We start from the raw sequence: 21,676 nt of genomic DNA, 5'->3' as shown, positions 1-21,676 counted from the left end.
AAATGTTGAGTACTTTTGGGTGTTGAGTATGGAGTAAAAAAATAAAAATAATTAGGAATGTAATGAAGTAAAAGTAAAAGTAGTCACAAATATAAATAGTAAAGTAAAGTACATATACCCCCAAACTACTTAAGTAGAACTTGCAAGTATTTTTACTTAAGTACTTTACACCACTGCATAATATAGACAAACTGACATGGGATATTTCTTCACCACCATGGTTTATAAAAGAGGAGCTGAATTGTTAACAAGACTACTATCAGGTTTCAGGTAAGACCCAAATGCAGACTGTGTCGAAGTAACAATGTTTATTACAGCAACAGGGGCAGGCAAACAACAGGTCAAGACAGGCAGGGGTCGATAATCCAGCGCAGTGGGGCAAAGGTTCAGGACGGCAGGCAGGCTCGGGGTCAGGTCAGGCAGAGGTTGGTAATCCAGAGTAGTGGGACAAAGGTACAGGACGGCAGGCAGGGTCAGGGCGGGCAGAAAAGGTCACAACTGGGGAAACCAGGAACAGAGGGGAAAATGCTGGTAGGTTTGATGAAACAAAACAAACTGGCAACAGACAGACAGAGAACACAGTAAGTACCCAGGGGATAATGGGGAAGATGGGTGACACCTGGAGGGGGGTGGAGACAAGCACAAGGACAGGTGGGACAGATCAGGGTGTGACAACTACAAATAGTCTTGGGTAAGAGTAGGATTCCAGTTCTTAATACCTTAAGACCTTTTCCCAACATTTGTCTTTCAAAGGACTCTGGTTGTCTTTTGAGGTCATTGTGCTTTTGTCTGTTGATAATTAATTCAAAGTGTACAGGAAGTGCAGCAGAGCATATGGAACATAGCCTGTCCCCATCCCAGCATGGGTCAACACTCTCTGTGGGACATTATGTATAGTTGGTGGGGTGGGTGTGGGTGTGTGGGTAGACTGAAAACCTCCTGTTTAAAACCTAGTGAACCAGGGCCTGGGAGGCCAATGGTGGAAGAGTGGCCATGAGCTTAATATAACCCTATGAAAAATGGAAAAGAGCACACATCTGGCCCGAAGCCTTTCCACTCCCACTCTGCCCCCAGGCTGGCAGGGATCTGAACAGAAGACAGCCCGCCACTCACTTTCTCTCTCTTCTACTCAGACTCTCACTCATGACTTTGTTAAAGCGTTCTGTCATTGTAATGAACTGAGTTCAGATTGCCAGCAACCGCTTTGCCAGGTAAAATAAATGTGTTGTTATTCTATTCCTGTGTGATGGAGAGGGTTGCCCAAAGATGAAAACAGCAAGAAAGTCTTTAGCGTCATGAGGTTTTGCCAGAGGCCATTTTGGATCCAACCAGATGGTGTTTGCCAAGAGCCAGGATGGCTGCTGCCAGTTTCCACAGCAATATCAGACACCTGTGATGGATGGCCCAGTGGGTGAGGCTATACAAACGCAGCTGTGATTGCATGGTGATATAATGGAGGAAAGGGGGACCTGTGATAGGGAGATAGACAGAGGTTTTATAAGCCTTCATATTGCTTTGAGCTGATACACAGTGAACAGATTCAAAGCCAGGAAACTGGCGAGGAGGGAAAAAAGTGCAGGTCACCCAGTGTGGTAATTCTTTCTCTCTCTGCAGTGGCCAGACTGCACACTGACTGAAACGAAAACAGAAATAAACAACACTCTATCAATTACTGTGTCCATACACGTTTATATCGTTTTATATGAAACACAAATTTACATTTAGTTTTTAATGGGCTTAGCGTGGTGGATTTTAAAGGGGCAGTGCAGTCAAAAACTAGATTTAGCTGTGTTTTATAAATATTTCCACACTATGAGGTTGGAGTAATACTGTGAAATTGTGAAAATGATGGTAATACCCTTTTAGTGAAAGAGCTGTTTGACAAGACAGCTTGAAATTTCAGCTCGTTTTGCATTGGTGGAGTTTTGGCCTGCCAGGCGTTAATAAACAAATAAAAAGAGTGTTTCAAAACTCTGCCAATAACAGCTAGTTTTCAGGGAACATATCCCTCCAATAAGGTCCCTCACTCAGTCCACTCCCAGACAGTCCTAGCAGTCCTAGCAAAAACTTCTCAGAGAGTAGTTTCGATATATATTTTTTAATTGTTTAACCTCTCTTGGGTAGGGGGCAGTATTTGACGTCCGGATGAAAAGCATGCCCAAAGTAAACTGCCTGTTACTCAGGCCCAGAAGCTACGATATGCATATAATTGGCAAATTTGGATAGAAAACACTCTAACGTTTCTAAAACTGTTAAAATGATGTCTGTGAGTATGACATAACCGATATGGCAGGCGAAACCCCGAGGACAAACCATCCAAAATAATAATAATTTCAGCCTACCTCTATTTTCAATGGCTATCACTTTAATTTTAAGGCCAAGTCCTCCCAGATTGCAGTTCCTAGGGCTTCCACTAGATGTCAACAGTCTTTAGAAAGAGTTTCAGGCTGGTTATTGGAAAAATTAGCCAGAAATTCTAGTTTTTCTAGGTTGCTCCCATTTTGGCTGTAGTGTTTCCAAGCGCGTGGAAGAGAGCGCGTTCTTTGGTATTTTTCTCCGGTAAAGACAATAACGATTCTCCGTCTTAAATTGTATCGTTTATTTGTGTATTAGGGTACCTAAGGTTTGATTATAAACAGTGTATGGAAAAGTTTATTAGTAACGTTTGGGATTCATTTTGTATGCATTTTGATGGAGGGAAACTGGGTGGATTATTGACTGAAGCGCGCCAGCTAAACTGAGTTTTTATGGATATAAAGGACATTTTCGAACAAAAGGACCATTTGTGATGTAACTGGGACCTTTTGGAGTGCCAACAGAAGAAGATCATCAAAGGTAAGGTATTTTATATCGCTATTTCTGACTTTCGTGTTGCACCTGCCTGGTTGAAATATGTTTTTCATGTGTTTGTATGCGGGGCGCTGTCCTCAGATAATCGCATGGTTTGCTTTCGCCGTAAAGCCTTTTTGAAATCTGACACCGCGGCTGGATTAACACGAAGTTAAGCTTTATTTTTATGTATTACACTTGTGATTTTATGAAAGTTAAATATTTATAATACTGAAGTTTGAATTTCGCGCTCTGCAATTTTACCGGATGTTGGCGCTACCGTCCCACCTGCCCATAAGAATAATGTTTTGACTTACATATCCCTGTCTATTTTGGGGAATCCATGGAGACTATGGAAGAAGAAATCCCGGTAATGCGGATAGCCAATGACCTCGAGAGTAGAATGTATTTATTTTACCCTTCGTTGTCTGTTTCCTTTACAGAGGGACATGTTGGATGTCAGCCAAATCATGCGAGATCTGGCCAGTATGGTGCACGAGCAGGGAGATGCCATAGGTGAGACATCACGTGTGTGTGTGTGTGTTTGTGTGTACGCGTGTGTGTTTTTATGATTGCCTGAGCTCCTGTGTGCGGTCATCCTTGTCTGCATATTACTCTGTCTGTCTGCCTTTTCATCTCTGTGTCTTTGTAATCCCTTTGATATTTTGACCAACTTTACAGCATCTCTTTCGTCATGAGTTAGCAGACATTATTAATCACCTCAGGACTCCCATCAATCAAACAAACCTTAACCTTAACACGTGATAAATGGTTGCTTGACAGGTGGGTTACAATAACAACAATGGTTAGAGGACAGGACAGCATGTCCCAGTCTTCTGTTATTGATAAACAAGTCCTGCAACCCAGCGCTGATCTAGACTTGGCAGAGAGAGGGAAAGTGTGGTTCAACGCACAGACAGAGAGATACAACAACACCACCATCACCCTACAGAGAGATACAACAACACCACCATCACCCTGCAGAGAGATACAACAACACCACCATCACCCTGCAGAGAGATACAACAACAAACCACCATCACCCTACAGAGAGATACAACAACACCACCATCACCCTGCAGGGAGATACAACAACACCACCATCACCCTGCAGAGAGATACAACAACACCACCATCACCCTGCAGAGAGATACAACAACACCACCATCACCCTGCAGAGAGATACAACAACACCACCATCACCCTGCAGGGAGATACAACACCACCACCATCACCCTACAGAGAGACAACAACACCACCATCACCCTGCAGAGAGATACAACAACACCACCATCACCCTGCAGAGAGATACAACAACACCACCATCACCCTACAGAGAGATACAACAACACCACCATCAACCTGCAGAGAGATACAACAACACCACCATCAACCTGCAGAGAGATACAACAACACCACCATCAACCTGCAGAGAGATACAACAACACCACCATCACCCTGCAGAGAGATACAACAACACCACCATCAACCTGCAGAGAGATACAACAACACCACCATCATCCTACAGAGAGATACAACAACACCACCATCAACCTGCAGAGAGATACAACAACACCACCATCACCCTGCAGAGAGATACAACAACACCACCATCAACCTGCAGAGAGATACAACAACACCACCATCACCCTGCAGAGAGATACAACAACACCACCATCACCCTGCAGAGAGATACAACAACACCACCATCACCCTGCAGAGAGATACAACAACACCACCATCACCCTGCAGAGAGATACAACACCACCACCATCACCCTGCAGAGAGATACAACAACAAACCACCATCACCCTACAGAGAGACAACAACACCACCATCACCCTGCAGAGAGATACAACAACACCACCATCACCCTGCAGAGAGATACAACAACACCACCATCACCCTGCAGAGAGATACAACAACACCACCATCACCCTGCAGAGAGATACAACACCACCACCATCACCCTGCAGAGAGATACAACAACACCACCATCACCCTGCAGAGAGATACAACAACACCACCATCACCCTGCAGAGAGATACAACAACACCACCATCAACCTGCAGAGAGATACAACAACACCACCATCACCCTACAGAGAGATACAACAACACCACCATCACCCTACAGAGAGATACAACAACACCACCATCACCCTGCAGAGAGATACAACAACACCACCATCACCCTGCAGAGAGATACAACAACACCACCATCAACCTGCAGAGAGATACAACAACACCACCATCACTCTGCAGAGAGATACAACAACACCACCATCACCCTGCAGAGAGATACAACAACACCACCATCAACCTGCAGAGAGATACAACAACACCACCATCACCCTGCAGAGAGATACAACAACACCACCATCACCCTGCAGAGAGATACAACAACACCACCATCACCCTGCAGAGAGATACAACACCACCACCATCACCCTGCAGAGAGATACAACAACACCACCATCACCCTGCAGAGAGATACAACAACACCACCATCACCCTGCAGAGAGATACAACAACACCACCATCAACCTGCAGAGAGATACAACAACCCCACCATCACCCTGCAGAGAGATACAACAACACCACCATCACCCTGCAGAGAGATACAACAACACCACCATCACCCTGCAGAGAGATACAACAACACCACCATCAACCTGCAGAGAGATACAACAACACCACCATCACCCTACAGAGAGATACAACAACACCACCATCACCCTGCAGAGAGATACAACAACACCACCATCAACCTGCAGAGAGATACAACAACACCACCATCACCCTGCAGAGAGATACAACAACACCACCATCACCCTGCAGAGAGATACAACAACACCACCATCAACCTGCAGAGAGATACAACAACACCACCATCACCCTGCAGAGAGATACAACAACACCACCATCACCCTGCAGAGAGATACAAGAACACCACCATCACCCTGCAGAGAGATACAACAACACCACCATCATCCTGCAGAGAGATACAACAACACCACCATCACCCTGCAGAGAGATACAACAACACCACCATCACCCTGCAGAGAGATACAACAACACCACCATCACCCTACAGAGAGATACAACAACACCACCATCACCCTGCAGAGAGATACAACAACACCACCATCACCCTGCAGAGAGATACAACAACACCACCATCATCCTGCAGAGAGATACAACAACACCACCATCAACCTGCAGAGAGATACAACAACACCACCATCAACCTGCAGAGAGATACAACAACACCACCATCACCCTGCAGAGAGATACAACAACACCACCATCAACCTGCAGAGAGATACAACACCACCACCATCACCCTGCAGAGAGATACAACAACACCACCATCATCCTGCAGAGAGATACAACAACACCACCATCACCCTGCAGAGAGATACAACAACACCACCATCAACCTGCAGAGAGATACAACAACACCACCATCACCCTGCAGAGAGATACAACAACACCACCATCAACCTGCAGAGAGATACAACAACACCACCATCAACCTGCAGAGAGATACAACAACACCACCATCACCCTGCAGAGAGATACAACAACACCACCATCACCCTGCAGAGAGATACAACAACACCACCATCACCCTGCAGAGAGATACAACAACACCACCATCACCCTACAGAGAGATACAACAACACCACCATCAACCTGCAGAGAGATACAACAACACCACCATCAACCTGCAGAGAGATACAACAACACCACCATCAACCTGCAGAGAGATACAACAACACCACCATCAACCTGCAGAGAGATACAACAACACCACCATCACCCTGCAGAGAGATACAACAACACCACCATCACCCTGCAGAGAGATAGAACAACACCACCATCAACCTGCAGAGAGATACAACAACACCACCATCACCCTGCAGAGAGATACAACAACACCACCATCATCCTGCAGAGAGATACAACACCACCACCATCACCCTGCAGAGAGATACAACAACAACACCATCACCTTGCAGAGAGATACAACAACACTTGCAGAGTGAGATACAACAACACCACCATCACCCTGCAGAGAGATGAACTGGAGACAGCGGGGATGATATGGAACACTAGTCACTGAAAGAGAAAAACATGAGGAAGGAGGACAGGAGAGTGGATATGTACAGATACTGCAGCAGACTGGATGGAAGAGAGAGAAAGAGGAACAAGGGAAGCATAAACGAAGCAGCATGACTGATCATACTTGTGCATATCAGTGTGTGTGCCAAACCAAATTCTGCTGTACATGTGTCTCTGGTATGTGTGTGTACCTTTGTGTGTGTGCATGTGTGTCCGAGGTTGAGATCTCATAAACGAAGGAAAAGGATTCTTCTTCTATTCTAATTGGTCCATTGTGTAGGAGAGTGGCCCTGAGTCTGGCTGTTTTAATCCATCTAGAGGACAATGACCTTTTCTTTTGATCTATTTTCAAATGTTCTAACTTTTTAACTGCATTGTTGGTTAAGGGCTCGTAAGTAAGCATTTCACGGTAAAGTCTCCACTTGTTGTATTCAGCGCATGTGACAAATACAATTTGATTTGATTTGAATTATACTTTAGACTCATGCCAAGTTTCCAACTCTCACAGACTCAATGCTACAAGAGAGCAGGCAACAGGCAACGAGAGAGAAACAAAGAGGAACTGGAGAGCAATACACAATTTATCCCAGATTCTATCCATAATTAGGGTACTTAACATTTAGAGTGAATAATGTTCAACCTTATGGAAGGCAATATTTAAACAAATGGCACTTTTGTTTCCTAGATAAGTTCTGGATGGCGCTGACTATGTGTGTTAGGACAGAAATACGACTTGTTTGTTGTTTGGCCTTTAGAGAAAGGTTTTTTTTGAGGTGAACACGCAGGAGGAAATCTCTCCTTTCAACTTCAGTGTCCCTCCTCATTTCTCTCACATGCAGAGCACAGGGAAAATAAGGGGAAATAAATAGTGGCGAGTTCTAAGAAGTTAAATGTCAATTGTTGATGAAATTGGGTACACTAGTAAAATGCCATTAGAATCTCATTAGATTTATGTATTTTCAATTTCTGTAGTCGTCCTTCATGTGAGGACGTAGGGAGGATATATTTTAGTATGACTATGAGGGTATACATCATGGATATATTTAGACTGTGGATACATTGTGGATACATTGAGACTGTGGATACATTAAGACTGTGGATAAATTGTGACTGGGGATACATTGAGACTGTGGATACATTGAGACTGTGGATACATTGAGACTGTGGATACATTGAGACTGTGGATACATTGAGACTGTGGATACAGAGGGAAGTTGGTGTGGTGGGAAAGTGCTAAAGTGTGTAAGGATGAACATGATGGCTTTAAGAGATGGTGGAGGTGGTAACTGTGAGAGGGTGTTCAGCTCACCAGTGTACAGAGTCAAGGTGCTCTGTCCAAGTACCTGAGAGCTGTACTACGCTACTGCTGTAGTCTTTTCCACATCCATTATGGACCACAGACATAATGTTTTTCTCTCCCAGCCAACCTTGAAATAGAATCAGGTAAATTGCATGTTTTGCTTTTCTATAGCTGAGGTGCACATGGTGAGCTTTTTATTTTTATGTGTATAATAAAAGCTGGGTCTGAATAAGCTGATGGGGTTTTAGGGGGGCAAGGGGGCTGAGGCATGTGGAGGTGTCCAGAGGAGCAGCGGGGGAGCGGTAGAGGGGTAAATTGAGAAATCAACAAACCCAGGAAGTTTGGATTAGTGCTTTTTAGAGGGCGTAGAGTTGAAAGTAGCTTCTCTGTGACAAAGCCTCTGCTTCCATGTGGTGACACACTCGACAAAGCCACAGGTCACGCTGTGCCAGAACTGATGCAATCAACAGCTACAAAAGAGACAGAGAGAGAGACAGAGAGAGAGACAGAGAGAGAGACAGAGAGAGAGACAGAGAGAGAGACAGAGAGAGAGACAGAGACACAGAGAGAGAGAGAGACAGAGAGAGAGATAGACAGAGACAGAGAGAGAGATAGACAGAGAGAGAGACAGAGAGAGACAGAGAGAGAGACAGAGAGAGAGACAGAGAGAGAGACAGAGAGAGAGACAGACAGAGAGAGAGACAGAGAGAGAGACAGACAGAGAGAGAGACAGACAGAGAGAGATAGACAGAGAGAGACAGAGAGAGAGACAGAGAGAGAGACAGAGACAGAGAGAGAGACAGAGAGAGAGACAGAGAGAGAGACAGAGAGAGAGACAGAGAGAGAGAGAGAGAGAGAGAGAGAGAGAGAGAGAGAGAGAGAGAGAGAGAGAGAGAGACAGAGAGAGACAGAGACAGAGAGAGAGATAGAAAGGCTAGACAAGTGAACTTGGGTCATTCAAAGGTGAAGTGGTGCACTCATCTATTTTACTATCTAAGTATTGCGTTAGTCTCATTGTGGTTATAGTACATACAGCATGTGGTCAATCTTGTTGTTTTTGTACGGAACCAGAGGAATACAGTGGTTTTCAGATAGAAGGTTATTATGTCTTGATTCAGTCACCTTTACTTACATGTCCTTATAATACCCAAAAACATAGAGAATGTGGTGTTGTAGAATATGAGTTGTAGCCATGTTTGACAACTTATGCTTTTCCTTGTTGATGAGATGTTTTTCTCCCTAGAAATGTCTTGCATATCAAAGACATAATTAGTGGAGCATAGTGTGAGGGAAGTAAAGGCTTATGGAGGTGTGTTTGTGTGTGTTTTCTTGTCTCCAATGCGGCTCAATTGTCTCCTTGTATTAGCATACTATCAGGGTTATGATTCTTTGTGCAAATTATCAAGCCATGTATTACAGATGTAGGATATTCACCCTATAGAGAGAGGAAATGTGAATTAGTAGAGAGAGAGAGAGAGAGAGAGAGAGAGAGAGAGAGAGAGAGAGAGAGAGAGAGAGAGAGAGAGAGAGAGAGAGAGAGAGAGAGAGAGAGAGAGAGAGAGAGAGAGAGAGAGAGAGAGAGAGAGAGAGAGAGAGAGAGAGAGAGAGAGAGAGAGAGAGAGAGAGAGAGAGAGAGAGAGAGAGAGAGAGAGAGAGATTTGTGTCCTGCATGCTTGAGGTTCGGCACTGCATTGAATTGATGGGCAGTGAACCAAACATTTGTTTTTAATTGGGAAAAGAATTGGATTTAGGTTTGAATTAGTTCTCACTGGATACAATAACTATAGTTACTATGGTGTGCATTGGAATAAGACAAGTCATTTGGATTATTCAAAGACTAATAATTGGTTGACTTCTGTTATGTTTAGAAAATGAAATGTATGACGGAGTATGACTTTTGAAAGCTCCGTTCTCAGTTTATTCTCAAGCCGTCACTATGGTGACAGCCAATGAGGAAGTAATTAAACATAGAAATTAAATTAGAATGTTGTGCATCATAAAAAGTGTCACTCAAAGAAAACTCAATATACTACATCATCGATCAAACGTGACGCAATTTCCAGTTGTGTGACGGAGAATGTGTGTGCATCCTTTTCCAGTTTATTAAGGATCTTGTGCAAGTGATTATGCAAATAAGGAGAGAACTACAACTAAGTTGGTCTATCTATAAACACAGTTGTGTGTTGTTCTAAGATTTTGAAGCTTCACGACCATGGAGAGCGCGTTCAAGGAAGTTGAACGTGACATCATACGAGCAGCTCAATCGGAGCATAGTGTGAGGGAGCAATGAGCAATGAGCAATGAGATATTATGAGGGGTTATCAAATAGTACGCTTTCTTTCTCTCTCTCTCTCTCCCTCCACTTACACCTTCCTTTCTCTCTCTCTCTCTCTCTCTCTCTCTCTCTCTCTCTCTCTCTCTCTCTCTCTCTCCCTCTCTCTCTCCCACTGTATGTGTTAACAACAGCAAATGATGCACATTCTGAGTAAGATTAAACCTCTCAAGGCTACCAATGTGTGTGCAGAGGAATGGTGTGTACCCAATTCACCCATTCAAAGTCTGGATGTGTCATACAAACACAATCACACAGAAAACAGCGTGCACACACACACACAGAGGCCAAAGACACAAGGACCAGTGAACGGAGAGACAGGAAATGAGCAGAAGATACCCCACATTGAGCCTCTGTAGGAAATTAAATAGAAGTGTGACTGTACATGATAAAGAGGACGAGGAATATTGATGTTTCCACATTGCTCACATAACAGCACCACAACACAAATAGTGTATGCTAAGGTGTAGGGGTGTGAGCGTTTAAACAAGATTGGGATCCTTAACGTTAAGAAATATCCCTAACCGTAGATGCAGAAAGTAAACCGCATAGTGGGTCAATTTCCGTAACAACTAAGAGCGTTGAAGTGCGAGGCTCAACTTCTCTGCTGATTTGGTGTACTGGCAACCACGCTGTGAACAGTGTGAAGTGAACCCGTGAACCCCTCTCTCTCCAAGTATAGTAATAGTAGTACAGGTGCAATGTGGACATCAGCGCAGCTGCATTGTGAATTCACATGATTTTTTTTGGTTTCGTTTTTTTCCTCCCTAATTTTGTGATATCCAATTGATAGTCTTGTCCCATCGCTGCAACTCCCGTACAGACCCGGTGAAGGTCAAGAGCCATGCATCCTCCGAAACACAATCCTGCCAACCCGAAACATGACCCTGGGGTGGCAGGTAGCCTAGTGGCGTTGGGCCAGTAACTGAAAGGTTGCTGGATCGAATCCCCGAGCTGACAAGGTAACAATCTGTCTTTCTGCCCCTGAACAAGGCAGTTAACCCACTGTTCCTAGGCTGTCATTCTAAATAAGAATTTGTTCTTGCATGTTAAATAAAGGAAAAATAAAAAAAGCCACACTGCTCGCTTAACACGGAAGCCAGCCACACCAATGTGTTGGAGGAAACACTGGCGACTGAATGTGCATGCACCCAGTCCGCCACAAGGAGTCACTAGAGTGCGATGGGACAAGGACATCCCGGCCAGTCAAACCCTCCCCTAACCCGGACGATGCTTCACCGCTTTATGGGTCTCCCGGTCGCAGCCGGCTGTGACACAGCCTGGGATCCCAGGTCTACAGGTCTACAGACCCAGGTCTGTAGTGACACCAATGCGATGCAGCGCCTTAGACTGCTTGGGAGGCCCGAATTCATGTGGAATTGTATACATTTTTCTTGTGTATGTGTGTGAAAGATGGCCGTTTAAACATGAAGGAAATTGTTCAATTTGTTACATACAGTATAGTGACAAAATCCTACTAAGTAGTAGAAGTACTTGTATGTTTCTTCTATTACCACTATAGAATGAAAGAGTACCCAGTGTGTTCAACCTGGTAAGAAAAGGTCCTAAACTGGGGGTACTGTGTTGCTATAAAATATATCTGTGTTGCTATGAAGTATAATCATTATATTTACCATGCTTTTATGTCTCTTCAGATAGCATTGAGGACCACATTCAGACCACCACATCCAACGTGGAGTCAGCCAATCAGGAGCTAGCAAAGGCCAGCCATCACCAGGTGCAGTAGTGTCCTCGTTTCATTGTCCAGGTTCAGTGATGTGGGTGTGTGTGTGCATATGTGTGTGTCTGTGTGTGTCTGAATGTGCGTCTGTGTACTTACAGGCGTGTGTGCAGTCAGGCGTTTATGTCAACTAAATGCAGTTCCTGTATATTGTCATGTCTGTGTATTGCTGGTACTGACATTACATTTTAATGGAGATTTTCAGGTGTCATGCTGATACACATCTATTTACAGGATCAGTAGGACAAACATGATTTCAAATAACAGGGTTTGCTATTTCATTACTACGTTATTGCGTTCATTACGATGCTGTGGAAATAACAATAGAGATCACATTTTCATGTCATATTTTATCAGCTTTTGCCGTTAGCTAAATTATTTGGACTGATTGGAACAGTGAAACGGTAGCCTGGAGTCTAATAGGAAAATCAAACAGATATACCAACACTGAACTCCAATTCCATAAACAACCGTTTCTTCCACCAAGATAATGATTATGAGGTTTCAATTTCATTGTACAACTTTATTGACTAAGAACGGAAATACGTTAGTAATGTGCATCAGACGGTAGACTGCAATGAAGTATTACTTGGTTATGATTTCTTTCTGATTTCTTTTGAGTGAGTCTCATTTCCATTTGGTAGCACATTCACAAAATGCCCAAGGTTATTATTATTTTCATTTTCCTTGTGTATATTGACTAGTAATTGTATGTCATACTTTTCCTCCCTGTCACCCTTGCTTGGATTATATAACAGTAGAGCTTAGAAGTCAGTGTTGGTAGCATAGGCCTGTAGTGTGTAGCCCTCTGGCTATCCTAAATTATATATTGACAAAAGTGTCATTGGGTTAATAAAAAGGTCACCTTTTCTGTTACTAGTAGTAGATAGCTTCACAACACCCCACACAGTGAGGTTTTATGACCCTGATACTCTGTCTGCAAACACACACACACACACACACTCGTCATTTAGCGACTTACAGTTCATTCATCTAAAGATAGCTAGGTAGGGCAACCCCATATATCAGTCATACAATAATAAGATTTTTTTTCCTCAATAAAGTAGCTATCAGCAAAGTCAGTGCTAGTGGGGGGTATATGGGAGAACTTGAACACCAGGTGGGCTGCTGTGTTCTGGATAAGTTGCAGGGGTTTGATGGCACAAGCGGGGAACCCAGTCAACAGCAAGTTGCAATAGTCCAGATGGGAGATGACAAGTGCCTGGATTAGGACCTACGCCACTGCCTGTGTCACGTAGGGTCGTACTCTACGGATATAGTAGAACTGAGCCCTGGGGGACACCAGTAGTGAGAGCGCATTGTGCAGACACAGATCCTCTCGACATCACTTGGTAGAAGCGGCCTGCCAGGTAGCATGCAATCCAAGAGTGTGCAAAGCCTGAAATTCCCAGCCCTGAGAGGGTGGAGAGGAGGATATGATGGTTCATCATCTCGAAGGCAGCGGATAGATGTAGGAGGATGAGAACAGAGGAGAGAGAGTCAGCTTTGGCTGTGCAGAGAGCCTCTATGACACAGAGGAGAGCAGTGTGAGTGACTCGTCTTGAAGCCTAAATGGTTAGTGTCAAGAAAATCGTTCTGAGAGAGCTAGCAAGAGAGTTGGTCAGAGACAGCACGGTGAAATGTTTTGGAAAGAAAATAAATAAGGGATACCGGACTGTAGTTTTTGACGTCAGAGGTATAGTGTTGGTTTCCTGAGTTAAAGGTGACGAGGCCAGTGGTCAGGAATGGGAGAAGGGTATGGAGGAGGGAATGGGGTTGAGCAGGCAGGATTTCATCTGGAGAAAGAGGTCAAGGCTTAGTGTAGTTCTGTGTGAGTGGGACAAGTGGACTAAATAGACTGAGTAAATGAGGAGCGGATGTCGTCAATCTTCTTTTCTAAATGGTTGACCAAGTCGTTCGCAGAGAAGGAGGGGGGGGGGGGGGGGGAAGATTAAGGTAGGAGGAGAAGGTTGAAAATCATTTCCTAGAGGTAGAGGCAGAAGCTTGAAATTGAGAGTGATTGAAAGTGGCTTTAGCTGTGGATACAGAGGAAGAGAAGGTATAGAGGAGGGAGTGAAAGGATAATAGGTCCTCCGGAAGTTTAGTTTTCCTCCTTTTTTGCTCAGATGCCCGCAGCCCTGTTCTGTAAGCTCGCAGTGAGTCATTCAGCCACGGAGCAGAAGGGGAGGGCCGAGCTGGCAGGGAGGAAAGGAGACATTGAGAGTCATAGGATGTGGAAAGCGAGGAGAGTAGGGTCATAGAGGCAGAATGAGGAGACAGGAGTGAGAAGGATTTAGCAGAAGGGAGAGATGACAGGATAGAAGAGGAGAGAGTAGAGCAGGGTTCCCCAACTGGCGGCCCGCAGGCCAATAATTATTAATATTATTTTAATTTAATAAGCAATATAACAAAAAGTAAATCAATAGGAGATGAACAGCACCTGGTGCTGAAAATATTGTAATTCATTTCAACAATAATCTTAATTTTAATTTGACTGTATAAATAACAAGAGGGTTTAATTGGAGTCTATTTCTTCCGAGCCTAGGCCTATATAAAATAACTTAGCCTACCTCAGCCAGTTATGAGGCTTAACAGCATCTTTCACAATAAAAAAAAATATATGTGGGATGTTTTTTATTAGGCCTATTTTCAATTGCAACTGGCCAAAACTGTAGCATCCTAAATAAAACAATAATTTAAAGAAAAAAAGGTGATGTCTGTATCTGAATGTCTGTATCGGTATAGTCTGCTCCTGTAACAACAAACAAACAGAAAATACTGTCAGCTTGAGACCTAAATATCCCTGGATAAGCACTCAAAATAATGTTAGTATTTACTAATTAAAGTCATATAGGCCATTAAGTTACTTACTCAATGGGAAAAGTTGTATATCCTCTTGGACACGATCTTGTGGATGTCGCGTGAGATGGATGTGATTTTGATGCGCAGGCAGTCCTCGATTGACTTACACTAAGTTTTAGAACACTTACTCATTCAAGGGTTTTTCTTTATTTTTACTATTTTCTACATTGTAGAATAATAGTGAATACATCAACTCTATGAAATAACACATATGGAATTATGTAGTAACCAAAAAAGTGTTAAACAAAACTAAAAGTATTTTATATTTCAGATTCTTCAAATAGCCACCCTTTGCCTTGATGACAGCTTTGCACACTAGATGCATTCTCTCAACCAGCTTCATGAGGTAGTTACCTGGAAGGCATTTCAATTAACAGGTGTGCCTTGTTAAACGTTCATTTGTGGAATTTCTTTCCTTCTTAATGTGTTTGAGCCAATCAGTTGTGTTGTGACAAGGTAGGGGTGGTATACAGAAGATAGCCCTATTTGGTTAAAAACCAAGTCCGTATTATGGCAAGAACAGCTCAAATAACCAAAGAGAAATAACAGTCCATCATTACTTTAAGACATGAAGGTCAGTCAATCAGGAACATTTCAAGAACTTTCAAAGTTTCTTCAAGTGCAGTTGCAAAAACCATTAAGCGCTATGAGGAAACTGGCTCTCATGAGGACCGCCACAGGAATGGAAGACCCATAGTTCCCTCTGCTGCAGTGGATAAGTTCATTAGAGTTTCCAGCCTCAGAAATTGCAACCCAAATAAATGCTTTACAGAGTTCAAGTAACAGACACATCTCAACATCAACTGTTCAGCGGAGACAGTGTGAATCAGTCCTTCATGGTTGAAATGCTGCCACTACTAATCACCAATAAGAAGAAGAGACTTGCTTGGGCCAAGATACACGAGCAATGGACATTAGACTGGTGGAAATCTGTCCTTTGGTCTGGAGTCCAAATTGGATATTTTTGGTTCCAACTGTCGTGTCTTTGTGAGACCCGGTGTAGCTTAACGGATGATTCCGCATGTGTATTTCTCACCGTGAAGCATGGAGGAGGTGTTATGATGTGGGGTGCTTTGTTGGTGGCACTGTCTATGATTTATTTAGAATTCAAGGCACACTTAACAAGCATGGCTACCACAAATGTCTGCAGCGATACGCCATCTCATCTGGATTGGGCTTAGAGGGACTATCATTTGTTTTTCAACAGGATAATGACCCAACACACCTCCAGGCTGTGTAAGGGCTATTTGACCAAGAAGGAGAGTGATGGAGTGCTGCATCAGATGACCTGGCCTCCACAATCCCCGACCTCAAACAAATTGAGATGGTTTGGGATGAGTCGGACCGCAGAGTGAAGGAAAAGCAGCTAACAAGTGCTCAGCATATGTGGGAACTCCTTCAAGACTGTTGGAAAAGCATTCCAGGTGGAGCTGGTTGAGAGAATGCCAAGAGTGTGCAAAGCTGTCATCAAGGCAAAGGGTGGCTATTTGACGAATCTCAAATATACAGTATATATATTTATTTTTTTGTTAACACTTTTTTGGTTACTACATCATTCCATATGTGTTATTTGATAGTTTTGATGTCTTCACTATTATTCTACAATGTAGAAAATAGTAAAAATAAAGAAAACCTACTCATTCAAGGGTTTTTCTAAAACTTTGACTGGTAGTGTATGTGAAAACCAGTTCCAGTCGTGAATCTATACTGCGTTCATAGAGGAAAATGAGGACACGCAGGTGTAAGTCGATCCAAACATTGTTAGCACATAAAATGCAAGTTTCTTTATTCTGCTGTATTCCTCTGAGTATGCCACCCAAAGTGCACACAAGGACTTGGCACTCCTGAGTGCATCCCTGAGATGGCTCGATGTCTGGAATTCAATCAGTTCAGTTTGAATTGGAGCCTCATCCAGCAAGGGTATCGTTTTCTTAGCAAGGGAGAAGAATTCTCCACCTAGGCGGACTGTGAGAGGATCAAGTACAAACACAATGATATCCTTGGGCATGCTGTAGTCTTCAAATCTTGTGGAGAAGTTGTCTGGTCCCTCTGCCTGTCGTTCTTCAGTGTGCTGAAGTGCAATAGCCTTCCAGATAACAAGTCCAAATCAAACAACTCAAGCTTCCTAGTAAAGGCCTCAAGTTTTTCCACCATGTCCACGACTGTTTTCTCTCTTCCTTGTAACTGCAGATTTAACCCATTTAAGTGACAGAATTCATTATGTTATTGTCACTGAGTTTATTATGTACTAATCAGATGTGTTAAACATTTTGTTTAATTTGTAGTGTGGGCCAATTAATTGTGCTAATATTATGTACTAATTATGTTCTAGCCCGCCAACTATTAGCTCGGAAAACCTAGTTGACGAACCCTGGAGTAGAGGGAGACAGAGAGCGAAGATTGCGACCACATGACCTTCTGGGTAGGGTTGGAAGAAAGGGAGACAGAAAAGGAAACCAAGTAGTTATTAGAGACCTAGAGGGGGATTGCAGTGAGATCAGTAGGCAAACAGCATCTAGTAAAGTTGAGGTCAAGCTAATTGCATGCCTTGTGAGTGGGAGGGGACTGGGAAAGTGTGAGGTCAAAAGAGGAAGTGGAAAGAAAGAGGTTTAAAGATATGAATTGAAGGCAGACGTCGGGAGGTTGAAGTTCCCCAGTACACTTAGTGGTGAGCCACCGTCAGGAAATTAACCTATCAAGATGTCAACCTCATTGAGGAGCTCTCTAAGAGCACCTGGTGGGCGATAGATGACAATGTTAAGCTTGAGTGGACAAGTGACAGTGACAGCATGGAATTCAAATGAGGACATGGACAGGTGAGTGAGGGAGAAAATATAACATCTCCACCTAGAATGAGTAGCCCCTGTGACATCACCGTGATGACCAGATGCTCTCAGGCTATGAGAGAACACATAGTCAGATGAAGAGAGAGCAGCTGGAGTAGCAGTGTTCTCTGGGGTGATCCATGTCTCCATCAGGGCCAGCATAGTCTGAGATGAACTTGGCGTTCTTGACTGCAGATTGGCAGTTCCAAATGCTGCCGGCGACCAGGAATTCCACATGGGTTGTTTACACTTAAAGGGTGGGGAGCATCTGTAAAACCTACACTGAGAGGAGCGAACAGGTATAGAAAACACACACATAGTTGACAAAGCTACAATAGAGAGAAATGAGATCATCTGAAAATAACTAGGTAAGATTCTCAAGTAAGAGACTTCCTCTCTTTCCTTCATCAAGCAACTCCGCAGAACAACTCCGCAGAACCGTCTTTGTTTCGGCGAAAAAACCACTGACAGAGCTGCCGCTGAAAAAACAGGGGAGACTGAAGTATTAACACCAATTGCTAATTGCCTAACAGAGGTGAAGCCACTCCCCCTCCAATACAGCCGCTGATTACAAAACAACAACAATCCCAAATTGCCCTGCCCCTTAATCCTGGTTGATGTGTCAACAATCAGCTGCAAGTTATGAGCAGTCAGCAGTTCACACACCAAGTAGGCTACTGGGAAGACAGGGCCATCTACTTTAAGTGCTGTCTATCTATCAAAAAGACAGCAACAGATGAAGACAAAAAGTCTAATTATCACTCTTGGAGATAGCAGGAGTCCTCTATCTATAGATTGAAGCACATACACACACATACACACACAGGCACACATGCATAAATGAGCTGATGTGCTGTATCATACTTTTTCAGTTTACTGTACTTTATTTTATATCTATGGTATGAATATCACTGTCCTACTTAGTGATTTGTTGTCAACAGCAGCCGACCCTCTTCCTAAATCATTATCTCTCTAATGGCTTTTCTTTGACTTTTTCCTCTCTCTCATATCTACAACCGTACACACACATAGATTACCAACATGCGATGTCAGGGATTTATCCGCTTGTTTCAGAAAGGTGCTTTTATACATTTATTTTATTGGATGGATCTAACAACACCTGAATAACTTACACAGTTATTCTCCCTGAATAACTTACACAGTTACTCTTCCTGAATAACTTACACAGTTACTCTTCCTGAATAACTTACACAGTTACTCTCCCTGAATAACTTACACAGTTACTCTCCCTGAATAACTTACACAGTTACTCTTCCTGAATAACTTACACAGTTACTCTCCCTAAATAACTTACACAGTTACTCTCCCTGAATAACTTACACAGTTACTCTCCCTGAATAACTTACACAGTTACTCTCCCTGAATAACTTACATAGTTACTCTTCCTGAATAACTTACACAGTTACTCTTCCTGAATAACTTACCCAGTTACTCTTATATGTGTAGTTTATTTAAAGTATAATAGAATATTGCGCGTGTACACCATAAGAAATACCCTGCTGTTGAAAAAAGGTCCCATATTACTGTAATATATCCCAAAAACCAATACCATAGTTGTGTAGGTTCAGGACACTCTTCACAGATCTACGCTGGAATGTATATTTTTCTGTTGGATTACTAAAGTATATAGACACCATATTACTTTCCCCCCAAAGTTTTGTGAGAGTTGCTCTCCTTCCTACAGGCTTCTTTTTTTCTGTTTCATTCTGTTCCTATTGCTGCTCTACAAGTGAGCGAGTGAGTGAGCAAATGAGCGAGTGCACACAGCTTTCCCATTAATTGTCATTTCATTATCTCAAGGAGAGCTGAGCCGTGACCAAGCTCACGTAGAGCTATTTAGCTCTCCGCCAATCCACACGGCTGTTTCTAGTCTAGAGGAAGAGAGAGGGGAGAAGAAGAGAGAAACACTGTGCAGGGGGCAATATAAAGAGTGGTATGGAGGAAAAGAGATTGAAGGAGAGAAACGAGAGAAAGAGAGAGACTGTTGAGGAGGGAGATATACAGAGAGTGGGAGAGTAAATGAGAGAGAGAAGATGAGTAAGAGAGAGAAGGAGAGCAAGAAAGAGACTGTTGAGGAGAAGGGAAAGATACATAGAGCAAAAAAGAGAGAGTTAGACAAAGAGAGAGAGACACACACACACACACAGACATACAAATGGCAGAAAGTCAAGGGCACAGTTCCATGAACTCAGTCAAACAGCACCAATGGTCAATTAAAAGGGGATGACATTTTCGTCCATGGCCCACCATGTCAGACGGCTTTACACTGAAAATAAATTGAATCTATAATCCATTAGCCTCAGGCAGATTACTCTTCTCACATGAAGAATCCTCAGGTTACAACACTGATGTTGTATCTCAGCCCCATCCATGTCCAACAGCCCGAGATGAACTGTGATTGTTCATTACTATGTATTGATACTATTATATTATACAGCCTCCATGTCGCTTGTGAAACATAGCTGTTTTATTATGTGTTGAATGATGGTTTAATATAGACTCATTCAAGACACACTTCTGTTAGTGTTGCATTTCATTTCAAATGTCTCAGTTGGCCATTAGATTAAATTGATTATGGGGAATGTGTTTGTAATGATTTACGAATTAGCAAACTCAATATGCATAATGATTAATTGAAAGGCAATGACTCAGTTGATTGGTGGTTACCATAATTACATCATAGGACGTCACAGTCTCTGTTTGAAACTCGTCAACCGCCTTTGTGGAAAATGTAGCTCCTCTTGTGATCAATATGACATATTTCCGCTATCATGCTAATTCAGATGGTTTGTTTTTGGTGCTCCTGGTGTTATCATATTGCTGGAGACAGGGAGGGAAGGAAGGAAGGAAGGAAGGAAGGAAGGAAGGAAGGAAGGAAGGAAGGAAGGAAGGAAGGAAGGAAGGAAGGAAGGAAGGAAGGAAGGAAGGAAGGAAGGAAGGAAGGAAGGAAGGAAGGAAGGAAGGAAGGGAAGGTGGGAGAGAGCGAGAGAGAGAAATGCAAACTATTTTATGCCTGACAGATAGAAGACAGAGAAACACTGAAAACGGGCAGGGGCACACTAGGGTTGGGCGGTATCCAGATGTTCATATCGTCATACCATCATTCTCTCACCCCGAGATTTATGGCATTACCTGTTTAGTACACAAGGGGGCATCAAAAGCCCATTGGGTGTTAGCAGAATGCTAACAAAATTAGCACAAGTAATAGCGAATTTTCATGGAAGCTCCTAGCTAAATATGCTAACTTGTGCAAACGATAATAAACAAATTGCAATGACAGGCAATCCAGATCATAAAGTTATACATATATAGGTAGGAGCTACTGAATGTCATGTTTGGGGAGTTTGGACATTTACAAGCGAATGTGAACGAGAGACATTGCGCAAATGAACAAAGTTTTGATGCATGTAGTACTGGCTCTCCATTGTGGAGTCTGAAGCGGCTAGGGCAATGGGCCTGCCTGCTCTGCTTGGAGAAGAGGGGGTAGGAGCAGACTGATGTGCCAAGAACAGAGAGTAGAAAAAACACAAGGAAATAAAGATAGAAGTGGCAGCTGTACAAATAACTCATCCAAATGGCTTTGACTTCTCAAACATGGAAGAAAGCTAACATAATATGTCACCTTATTAATTCAGCCAC

General features: G+C 43.1%; 1 protein-coding gene across 1 annotated transcript in view; it reads left to right on the top strand.

Annotated features, from left to right (window-relative positions):
• Window positions 1–12,335, top strand: part of tsnare1 (T-SNARE Domain Containing 1) — a 48,384-nt gene extending 36,049 nt beyond the window's left edge. Inside the window, exons 9-10 of the mRNA XM_038992735.1 lie at window positions 3,273–3,345; window positions 12,244–12,335. Of these exons, the coding sequence (XP_038848663.1) occupies window positions 3,273–3,345; window positions 12,244–12,335 (165 nt within the window). The remainder of the gene's footprint in view (window positions 1–3,272; window positions 3,346–12,243) is intronic.
• Window positions 12,336–21,676: the final 9,341 nt, after the last annotated feature.

Source organism: Salvelinus namaycush, chromosome 5 (genome assembly GCF_016432855.1).
Source record: "Salvelinus namaycush isolate Seneca chromosome 5, SaNama_1.0, whole genome shotgun sequence".
Lineage (NCBI taxonomy): Eukaryota > Metazoa > Chordata > Actinopteri > Salmoniformes > Salmonidae > Salvelinus > Salvelinus namaycush.
Note: the sequence above shows the minus strand (reverse complement) of the source record. Positions and strands in the feature narration are given on the sequence as shown.